This window comes from Hesperophylax consimilis, chromosome 1 (assembly GCF_061612785.1).
Source record: "Hesperophylax consimilis isolate HC1 chromosome 1, BYU_Hcon_1.0, whole genome shotgun sequence".
Taxonomy (NCBI): Eukaryota; Metazoa; Arthropoda; class Insecta; order Trichoptera; family Limnephilidae; genus Hesperophylax; species Hesperophylax consimilis.
Window position 1 is genome coordinate 10,931,545 of NC_142836.1, and position 12,098 is coordinate 10,943,642.

At 37.3% G+C, this 12,098-nt stretch overlaps 3 protein-coding genes across 3 annotated transcripts in view; 2 read left to right on the forward strand and 1 right to left on the reverse strand.

The window, feature by feature from the left end:
- Shaw (potassium voltage-gated channel shaker cognate w) overlaps nt 1-12,098 on the reverse strand; it is a 502,823-nt gene that overhangs the window by 339,913 nt on the left and 150,812 nt on the right. The window lies entirely within an intron of this gene.
- LOC149426275 (uncharacterized) lies at nt 5,662-7,080 on the forward strand. The gene has a single exon (XM_089635456.1). The coding sequence runs from the start codon at nt 5,662-5,664 to the stop codon at nt 7,078-7,080; it is 1,419 nt and encodes a 472-aa protein (XP_089491582.1).
- On the forward strand, nt 7,560-10,723 carry LOC149426276 (uncharacterized). The gene is made up of 2 exons (XM_089635466.1): nt 7,560-8,677; nt 10,618-10,723. Exons 1-2 carry the CDS (start codon nt 7,560-7,562, stop codon nt 10,721-10,723), a joined length of 1,224 nt encoding a protein of 407 aa, XP_089491592.1.

Below are 12,098 nucleotides of genomic sequence, written 5' to 3' on the forward strand. Positions count from 1 at the left end.
AACGTGCAATATAATAAGCAAATAAGCGTAATGAATATATACATATTACGGTTAACGATAGGTTTAAGGGTTCATACTTCAACACTTCAACGTTAATACAGTCAAAATTAGATGACAATAGATTGACTTAATAGTTTGTTTACGTCAAATAATTCACAGTCACCTCCATACTACGTTATGCCTTAGCTGTATAGAAAATAATGCTACTTATTCCCATTGTAGGCCACGGAATACTAACTTGAATATATTTCGAATAATATTGCCTATTTTCGCCTTCGGTCTATGATTTTTCGACTTTATACAAATATTGGGTGTGTTAACATAGACATTTTTATCGATAATTCATAAAGTTTCAGAAAAAAATCAACTAATTGTGTTATTTATTTGAGTTCGTTTTTACAAATTTCTTATTTTATTAAGATATTATGCAATATCTTAATAAAATAAGGTCCGTTTGATAAAACGGGCGGTCCGTTTGATAGATTCCCCAATCTTAACAAACGGACTGCAATCTTTCGAGCACAGGCGTCAGGTAGGTATGCTGTCCTTGTTCTATCGGTATAAAAATGGAAGATGCTCTGAGGAACTAGCGTCATTGATCCCTTCGGCACCGGTGCGTAGTCGGGATACACGCCAAACGCGCGCCCAACATTTGTACACGGTTGACATTTGTCACATGGGAACAACATGGGAGTCTTCAAGACCCATGTTCACTCCTTCTTCTCCACAAAAAGACTCTCCACACAGCATCCCCAAAGATGACATAGGCCCTGAGGGAAATTATTTTCTTCAGGGCCTCCTGTATGGAGTTAATATTAAAAAAAAAATCATATCATACATTAATTACATAATACTGTGTATAAATAACTCTAATAATTAAAAGCAATAAAAACGACATAGCAGACAAATAATATAGAATTAAATAACAACTTTAGACAGGACACCCTAGTGAGGGCTAAGAAATACCATTACTATACATAAATCAAATAACAACTTTACAGGACACCCCAGTGAAGAATAAAAAATACCATACATAAATTATAGTAATGGTATTTCTTATTCCTCACTAGGTATAATGATACCATTAATTATACTAGGGTAGAAATACCATTAGGTACTATACATAAATTCAATTAGTATTTTGTATGTACAATTTTTTTTATTTATTTTTTAACTTTCAAAAATACATTTTTTACAATTAAGTCCCGTTAAACTGATTGATATCAGTTTGTCAACGGGTTCTTTCAACAATTACTTCTTAAATACATATACAATTTTAACAAGTACATAAAATATACACATAATTACATTAGTACAAAAAAATTCTTTCACATAACCAATTTTTTAACATACATTTCCTTCTGTGAGTCAATTCACAGCTTTTTATTGAGTTTGGTAACAGGTTGTAAATTATTGGAACGAGGTATTCTAGAGTTCTTTGACCATATTTATTCAGGTATCTGGGAACTAAAAGTCCGTCGTTTGCAATTAGTCTTGTATTATGAACATGTGTCACTATTTTATTATGTTCAGATTGAGATGTATGCTGACTCGCAATTTTAAGCCACAATAAAGCACGAACAGATAATACATTTACAGAGTTGTATAGTAATGACTTTGGTACGTCATTTCTTTGTTCGTATTTAGTTCTGTTTAATAATAATTTTACCAAAGAATATTGTAGATTTTGGACTGAGAGAAGATTTGTTTTTGTTGAATGTCCCCATGAAGTTATTCCGTATCTTATTAAGGATTCCGCCAATGATAGGTATACTATTTTAAGGGTATTTGGTGGAACAAAAAACTTCAATCTATAAAGTTTGCTCACTATAGCTCTAAGCCGTGTGCACACTTTTTGTATATGTATATCCCATTTAAAATTACAATCATATGTTAAGCCTAGATATACGTATTTTGAAACAAGTTCAATATTTTTGCATGAGCATGGTTGTATTACAAAGTTATGGATGCAATTAAAGTCATGAGAAATAATTTTAGGAGTTATGGTGATGTTATTATGAGGAGATCTGATGTGCATAAGCTTCGTTTTTTTAGCATTGATTATTAAACCTACATCATGTGACCATTTTTGAAGAGTGACAAAGTCAATTTGCAGTAAAGTACTCGCTATTAATAAATCCTCATGTGAAATAACTAATGCAGTGTCGTCAGCATAAACGTAATGTTTTACATGAGAAAAAATAAATTTCATTGCAGTAACATATATTATATACAAGGTAGGGCCTAGTATGGACCCTTGTGGTACGCCTGCGAAAACAATATTATTTTTGCTAAAATGATCAAAAAATTTTACACAAATCTTTCTATTTTGAAAGTAGTTAACAAATAATTTATGTAGGTTTCCTGTAATTCCAATGTTTTCTAGAGTTTTAAGTAATTTACTATGATCAATCGTATCAAAAGCCTTTGAATTGTCAATAAATAATACGAGTACATGTTTTCTTTTGCTAAGATCATTATTAATTTTATTTGAATATTCTTGAAGTAGTAGATCTGTGCTTTTATTTTTTTGGAAACCATATTGATGGGTATCAATAATAGAAAATTTTTCAAGGTACTTTATTAGTTTTACAGATGTATATTTTTCTAGGATCTTTTCAATTGCAGGTAAAATACTGATCGGTCTATAGTTTTCAATTTCACTGTGTTTACCACCTTTGTAGATGGGTCGGATTATGCTACATTTAAGATCTTCAGGTATAATTGCCTCCGATAAAATCATATTAATTAATAGAGTTAAAATAGGTCCTAAGATATTAAAGTGTTTTTTAATGTCAGACATTCTAATTTTATCTATCCCCTGCGATTGACTATTTTTAAACTTCTGACTACTTTTTCAATATCACAAAGTTTTGCTTGTGCTAAGAGGATGCTGTGTGGAAGTTTATGTGTTTGAATATGAAAAGCTTTTTTGTCACATTTATGTAATAGTTGCTTAATATTGTCAGAAAAAAAGTTTGCAAAATTGTTAGATGTTTGTTCAGTCGTTTGTTCTTTTTTAAAAAAATAGTTTGATATTACTTGGTCGCAATTACTTTTGCTCTTCCTTCCTAACAATCTGTTTATTTCGTTTTTTTTTAGACTCGGCAAAGTAGTTTTTAAATTTTGAGTTGAAGAATTTTAATTTGCATGCAATGATTAATTTTGTAACTTTGTTTCGATTACATTTGTACTCTCTTTCATAAAATTTATTTGTAGGATTATTTTTCCATCTTTTGTAAAGTGTATCTTTTAATTTGATTTTTGATAATAAATCTTCATTTATCCATTCATTTATGAGATAAGGTCTGATTTGAGGTTTATAAGACTTTACTACAGTACTTTTTTCATAGATTTCATTAAATTTATTTTTAATTTTATTATACAGAGTAACGCAATCCACTTCTTTCAAAAGAATATTCCGATTATATTTTTTTATTTCTTTATCAACACGTTTTTGAGACAGTTGTGATTTTTTCATTTTGTTCAATATTTTTGACGTCATGGTATTGTAAATTTAGTCCCGTCATAAAATGATCAGCAATTCTCGAATCAATTACACACGCGGACAAGTTATATTTATTAGATCTAACATATATGTGGTCAATACAGGATTTGGTTATTTGACCAGCAACGATTGCTTCTCTAGTCGTATCATTAATACATTTTGTTAAGTAATTACTGGTAAGTATATTTTCATAAGCTATTATATTTGAATCACTTTGATTTAGTATGTTAAGATTAATATCCCCAAAAAATATTATATTATCATTAAAGTTTACATTATTGCAAAAAAAATAAGAAATTTCATTTAAGAATCCCTTTTTATTGAGGTTAGGTGGTCTATAAATTGCTAAAATATAATAATTACATTTATTAGGTAATGTCAATATTCCAAACACATTTTCAAAGTGAATGGTTTCAACTATTTTTTGTTTAAAATGTAAATGTTCCCTTATATACAGCAATATTCCACCTCCTTGTTTATTTTTTCTGCAATAATAATACGATTTATATCCTGGAATATCATATAATTTAATAAGTTCCTCGTTAATTGCAGTTTCGCAAAGCATAATTACATCTATGTCTTTCAAACAGTTTTTCAAATAGGCATGAAGAATATCCCAATATTTGTTTAGTGATCTTATATTTATTTGGACACAGGTTAGGTTAGTATTGCATTTATTAATATTTTGTGCGTGAATCCAACATTCTAAATGGCTTACACGGGTAAATTCTACATCAGTATCATTTTCAATATAGTTGAAAGCCATTTAAAAATATAATATAATATTATACTCGTAACATTCAGTATAATGGTTGGAAGTTGAAATATAGCATCTATTAATAATGTACAAAATAATAATGATGTACAAAATATACTTGAATATTGTAGGCTTGTAAAAAATAAATTGAAAAATAGATTTTAATTTTGTGCATCTTATAAAGAAAAATATCGAACTGTTTGTAATAATAGTATTATCCTCGTATATTTTAATATTATGGTTATTGGGTTTAGTATTATTTGATACTATTTCCCGAGAAGCTATGTACAACCTAGTATTGAGTAATACAAAAAAAACTTGAATAATATCGGCGTGTAAGTAGAATATATAAAAAGAGATATGTTTCAATAATAATACAAGAGAATACTGCTGTAGAGTTATGTGCAAAATACTACTATAGAGTACAAAATAAACTTCAAGAATATGGATTTGTAAAACGTAGTTAGAAATGTCAATTTTATGACATCCTGATTATATCGGACGTGCAGAGCCAAAGTCATTATGAGATAACAAGATCTCAAGTTTTTACGATGTCCTTAATATTTTTGATAAAACCATTTAGATATCTGCGTCAAAATAAATATAATACTTTAATATTATTCCACATCCTTAATGTGCGACTGCTATAGTTAATATTAATGGATTTTCGGCGCCACCATACATTTAAAAACTAATGTTTTTGTTTTGTTCAACACAGTGAAGAGATAAGGGTGATCGCTAATTACTCTCATTGAACATGTGTGAAATTTAATGTATAATTTTGTCCAATAAATAGAGAAGTAACTGGTACAAACAGTCACTTCTCATCAGAGAGTACTCGGGAAAGTAATACTTGGTGTTCGCGCTCCTCGATAAAGGCTCAACTGTGACACTTGTCGACGCTGACATCGCGACACGGATCGGGGTGAGCGGCCCAGTCCGCGGCATACGGATCCATGGCGCCAAAGGGATGTGCACCTCTGACACACTCTCCCGCCGAGTGAAGCTGACCATAAGAGGATGTGATAGCAGTGACACCTACTACATCATCGCCAACACGATCTCCGACCTCAACCTGCCAGAACAACAGGCCCAGGGAAACCTTGTCACCCCAAAACGTTCGATAGGGCAAGACAATGCTCATCTGATCGTTTCACGGGAAGTGCGCGAAGACCATGACACTACGTGAATAGTGTCACGAACCGCACTGGGGTGGATCGCCCATGAGGGTGTCGGGCCTGGCAGTGACAATAAATCTACGACGCTGGCACTACAAATTGAATCAGCCGCAGATATTCGCCTAAGAGAATTGGTAAAATGCAACTTTGCCGTCGACTCTCTTGGCGTAACTGCCGCGGTGAGAACCCAGGCAAGCGAACAAAGGGCCATCGCACTAATGAACACGACTACCCGGCGTCTTCGCACTGGGAGGTGGGAAACTGGCCTCCTGTGGCGTAATCCGGAAGCCACATTGCCTGACAACCGGCAGTGCGCGCTGAAACGACTTCATTCCCTTGAGAAGAAGCTGGCAGCAGATCAAAATCTGGCAGCAGCCTACAGGGACAAGATGAGCCAGCTGGTCAACAAAGGCTACGCCAGGAAGCTGTCTAAACTGGAAGCGTCAACAACCGCACCCAGAAAATGGTACCTGCCCCACTTTGCGGTGAAAAACCCCAATAAGCCAGGGAAGATCAGGATAGTGTTTGACGCCGCCAGTCGATGCCGAGGGACCTCCCTTAATGACCAGCTGCTTACCGGCCCTGACCTGCTGTCTTCCCTCTTAGGGAATATTCTGCGCTTTCGAGAGGGAAACATCGCCATTGCCGCAGATATCAAGGAAATGTTTCTGCAGATCAAGATAAGGCGCAAAGATCAGCTGTCCCAACTCTACCTCTGGAGATTACCGAACCAACACGAACCTGATACTTACCAGATGTCATCTATGATGTTCGGAGCCACTTGTTTACCGAGCAGCGCCCAGTTCGTCCGGAACAAGGTAGCCGGGGAATACGAATATGAGAACCCGACTGCCGTAGCAGCCATTCGTTCTAAATTCTACATGGATGACTACCTAGATGCGGTAGACAGTTGTCAGGAGGCTGCCTCACTCGTCCACGGTGTGAGCGCCCTCCTCGCGAAAGGAGGATTCCACCTAACTAGCTGGGCATCTAACAGTCCAGCTGCCATAGCCGGTGTTCCCACAGAAGACCGGGCCAGTTCCACAGTGCGGATCAGCGGTGGAGGTACGGAGACGGAACGAGTGCTTGGACTAGTTTGGGACCCATCCACTGATAACTTCCTGTACTCATTCCAAGAGGCGATCACCCCAGAAGTAGCCACGCGACCCACGAAAAGGCAGCTGCTCTCAATAGTAATGAAAATCTTCGACCCAGTAGGCTTCATTTCCTGCCTTACAATCCGGTCGAAGATACTGCTGCAGGCCGTGTGGCGCTCGAGTATAGGCTGGAACAACCCCATTACCCCTGAACATACACAGAGGTGGACCGAATGGCTGAGCCTGTTGAATACACACAACATTTCAGTTCCGAGACGCTGCCTCCATCTCAAGCAGAACAGCGTGACCCTACATCTCTTCTGCGATGCGCCAGAACAAGCCTGCTGCGCTGTCGCCTATTACACCGAAGAAGTAAATGGATCCCTACAGGCGACATTTATGGCCAGTAAATGCAAAGTGGCGCCACTGAAGCCCCTCTCCATTCCCCGCCTTGAGTTACAAGCCGGACTCATCGCGGCAAGACTAGCCCAGACCATCCACAAGGAAAGCCAGGCCCGTATATCCCAAACGTACTTCTGAACAGACTCTGCAACCGTATTGTGCTGGTTACGAACTGACCCACGTACGTACTATGCCTTCGTGGCAAACAGACTGGGCGAAATAGATGAGTTAACCAACATACTCGACTGGAGATGGGTGCCAACCAAGCTCAATCCCGCTGACATCGGTACAAGGGACTCAGATGTGCCCGACCTATCACCCAAAGGAAGGTGGTTTACCGGCCCGGCCTTTATCATTTTACCTGAGAGTGCGTGGCCAAAAGAGCGTACACCTGTCAAAAGGCCCAACGACCAGACACTAGAGGTCAAGCCTCACTACGTCAGCCTTCTATCAACTGCAAGGGAAGCCTTACCATCCATCGAGAGATTTTCCTCACGGCAACGGCTGATCCGTGCAACAGCGTGGGTTTTCCGCTTTGTGAAACAATGTCGGATAAAAGTTAACAAACCTGTAGGGGGCCCACTGCGAGCGGAGGAGATCAAGGAGGCGGAAGACAGATGGATAAAAGGTCTCAGGAGGACGCCTTCAATACTGACATGACCACCCTCAAGCAAGGCCAAATGCTGCCGACTGGTAGTCGTCTGAACCCATTAAACCCCTTCTTCGGACAAGACGGCGCCCTGTGGATGGGTACCCGGCTGCGAGCTCTAGCGAAAACGAAGTGTGTAGCACGGACTCCCGTCATCCTGGATGGAGACCACCCATACACTCAGCTCCTGATTCGCCACTACCACCAGAAGGCGGACCATCCCAGCACGGAGAAGACGGTCGCAGAGGTGCGGGGCGATTTCTTTGTACTGCGTCTGCGCACTACAAGCAGGAAGATAGCACACGCCTGCCCCACCTGCCACATAAGGAGAAGCAAACCCTCTACACCACTAATGGGGGCGCTACCACCACCTCGACTGATGCATCACATCCGCCCATTTACACATTGCGGACTCGACTACTTCGGGCCTATGGAGATCACGGTTGGCAGACATCGGGAAAAACGATATGGAGCCATCTTCACTTGTCTCTCGACCCGCGCCATTCACTTAGAACTGGTCGCCTCACTGACCGCAGACTCAGCCATCATGGCCATACAGCGGATGACTGCGCGAAGGGGACAACCCGCAGCCATGTACTCCGACAACGGAACAAATTTTCATGGAGCCGATGCAGAGATGAGAGACGCTCTGGTATCATTGAGCCACGATGCCAGAATGCTTGATGCCATAGCCACCCAGGGCATTGAGTGGCATTTCATACCTCCAATGACGCCCCACATGGGGGGAGCTTGGGAGAGGCTTGTACGGTCAGTAAAAAGAGCCCTGAGCACCACACTTAAGGAACGGGCACCTAGAGAAGAAACCTTACTCACGGCCCTGGCAGAGGCTGAATTCACAGTGAACAACAGACCACTCACTCACATATCAGTTGACCCACGCGACGAAGAGCCTTTGACCCCCAACCACTTTCTTCTAGGGTCAGCTGGAAAGCGTCCCCTCTTGTCCATGTTTGGCAAAAAGGAAGAGGAAATATGCCTTCGCCGCCAGTGGCGTATCGGCCAGCAACTTGCAGACATATTCTGGAGGCGGTGGCTTCTAGAATACCTTCCCACCATGGCAGCTCGGCAAAAATGGCACAACCCGGTCACGCAAAAACTCTCAGATCAAGGTGTCAATGTGTGCCGGTGCCCTATTGAATTTGCAGTATTTGTGCGGGCTCCACTAACTTGGTACCGTACACTGATGAAGAAAACATTAAAACATTACGATTTTCAATAATCGATTTTTTGGTGTGCAATTTCAAGCATTTTTTTATAAAACTTACAATTAATCTTTTCATTTGCTCAGTGATTTGATGGAAATGTCAGTTTATTTTTTAGGTTATGTTGTTCACAGTTCAGACATTTGGGTGCTTGGCTTATATTAATACAAGCCGTATGTGTGTGAGGGCCTCCACAATAGCTGCAGTTAGCTGCGTCCTTTTCTTTCCCAAGGCATCTACTTGATGTGTGTCCAAAGCGTAAGCAATGGAAACATTGTACCAGCGGGTTTGCATCTTCGGCGTAAATTCTTTGATATCCGATATTTATTTTTTCTTTTTGTATTATAGTTCTTCGGATGTCCTTGTCTACCTCTACAATGAAGTTCATCGTGTCGTTGTATTTATTTTTAACAACCTTTTTCACATTTATTAGTGATTTGATATCTGTAGTGTGTGTAAAAACTATTAGTATTAGGTTTAGTCGCCAAAATAAAAGGAAAAATTAAAATAGAATGTTTGTAACTACGTAGGTGAACATTAAAAACCCAGTGTAAATAAATACATAGTGCAAGTTGATTCGAAAATGGCTGTTGTCTTTTAATTAAACTCATTTCTCCACGCTTGTCCCAGAAAATTTAGATAACAACCAGTATGAGAAACAATGAAACTACATCTCAAAGATCTGTTTTCCCAAAACGACACAGCGAATACTTTTAAATTGTTTCCCCGGGAACACAAATATTATAGAGCTTTCTTATGTATGTATGAGTTATTTCTGTCAGTGTGGCTGTCATCTTGTAAGTAAATTGTGTTCTTTCTTGTCCCCTGAGAGTTCCCGCGTTACTTTGTTTCGGAAGAAATGGCGTATCATTTGTATGAGTTTCGTGTTTCTCTGCGTCTTTTCTCGCGCAGTACGTACCTACGGCATTTCAATCTGTTAAATAAACGTTAAATTTCAGTCACGTGAAAATTATTACAGCCGATTGAAAAATGAGAAAAAATTCAGGTACTTGGGAATGTACTTAACATGAATATTAAAGTTTTTTCAAAGACTTAAAGTCTGGAGAATATTTTAGGCCAGCAAAATTTTGTCATTTTGTATTATATTCGAATTTTTCCATTAAATTTATTTTACTGTACTTACCTTTTTAAATAAAGATGGAATAATCAATGCATTTTGAGCGTTTAAAATTATGCAGCATTATGCTTTCCATTCGGGAAGAAATTTCTCAGAATATATTTTTTAGTTTTGTGCGTGCTTACACTATTCGTAATTATTTTTATAATGCTCGATTCTAATAATAATTCATTTTAATTAATTAAACTAGCTTCGAAATCGATTTTCATTTCGAATAAGTTAAATGAAAATATGTCACAAAAACGGTAGGTACAGTAAAGTAAATTTAAAAAATATTTATTAAGGCTAGTACATCGATAAATAAAATAAAATCATTTGGTTTTATGTTTGGTTTGTTATATTTAGATAATAAATGTAACAAAATCTTGCGTTGATGTGTATAAATCCCATTTTTACAATGAATTTAATCAGTTAAATTTGAAAACAAGAAAGATAGAAATGCGCAACAAATTGAGCACAATTCCATAATTTACGTGAAAACAAATATCGCAAAGTATATTACCTGCAAATCGCTTTTGGTTTTCGATTCTCAATAAAATCGGAACAAGTAACGTTAAATGTTTGCAGAACCGTGGGAGTTTTAATAGGAGAAGTTAGTTGACGAAAATTATTCCGATTAGTACTTGTTTGTACCTCGAACAATACTGACGTTAATTATATTTAAGGTTGCAAGAACCGCCCGCACCGGACGCTTGTTGTTTCTCACCCGCTCAAACTCCACCCGCCCTTCCACTGCCTCCCGTCCACCCCACCGAGCTCGATAGTGGTTAATCGATATTCTCACCTGATTAATGAATGGTGGGGGCAATTAACTTATAATTATAACTATTAAGCAATAAACTGAAGCCGTTTTTTAAAAGCCGAAATATAAAACATTGATGCGTTCGAAACTTGTGGTTTCCAATTCAACAGTGGGTATTATTTGAAGGTTTTTAAAATATACCTGCCAGGGAAAAATTAGTGGCAAGATAATATTCTAAATTCTAAATTTGAAATATGAGATCAACAAGTATGTATAATATGTGATCAATAAGTATGTATGTATAATAATTGGGTACTAATGGTCGAGTGGATAAAGAAGACCGTTATCTTTTTATTTTCTTTGTCTTGTTCTATATTTAAAAAAAAATAATATGTTGACTATTGAAATCCGTGTACGAGAAAATTATATTTTCCATAATATTTTTTTATGAAATAATAATGAATTAAATAAATCTGAAAATCAGAACGCCAATTAATTTGATTTAAGTGCAAAAGTAGAAGTGTTTTTACAAGTAAATAATGTTTATTATTTTCTACAGCTTGATTTACTTCTAACGATCTGGTAGTATTTTATTCGATTGCTTGATTTACTCCTAACGATCTGTTAGTATTTTATTTGACTGCTTGGTTTACTCCTAACGATCTGGTAGTATTTTATTCGACTGCTTGGTTTACTCCTAACGATCTGGTAGTATTTTATTCAACTGCTTGGTTTACTCCTAACGATCTGATATTATTTTATTCGACTGCTTGGTTTACTCCTAACGATCTTGTAGTATTTTATTCCATTGCTTGGTTTACTCCAACGATCTGGTAGTTTTTCGATTTTCTGCCTGATTTTAGTATTTTTTTAGCATATAGCCGAAGTATTTTGAAGGGGAAAAAAACGTTGAAACAAATTTTAAAGACCAGGTTCAAAATGCACGTATTCAAAATACATAGATAAGCTATATTTTAAAAATGCTTAGCAAGATATTATCAGTGAGTTTATGGAGTGATCAAGAACCAAACGGGCAATCACGACTTTTTGCGAGAAAAGCATTGCATAAGATTTACGGGGTGGTATCACAAAAGGCTTTTACCAACACTGTGCAATGTCACCGTGAAAATAAACGAAAAGAAACGATGATGATGTACTGAACTATGTATATGTCTAGAAGTATGTCTAGTTTTTGGAGTCTACGAATAGAAGTATCCTAGCAGATGATAAATAGCATTTGAAACGGATGACAAAAAAATTCAGTCTCATTTAATTGTGAATGGTAAGTTCTGGGAGCAAGCAGATGAGTTTGTGTATATGAAAGTGCATTCGAGGACTGAACGCATTATTAGTGAAAAAAAAATAAAGGAGGCTAGCAGTCTATATTTGAATTTTACTATAATC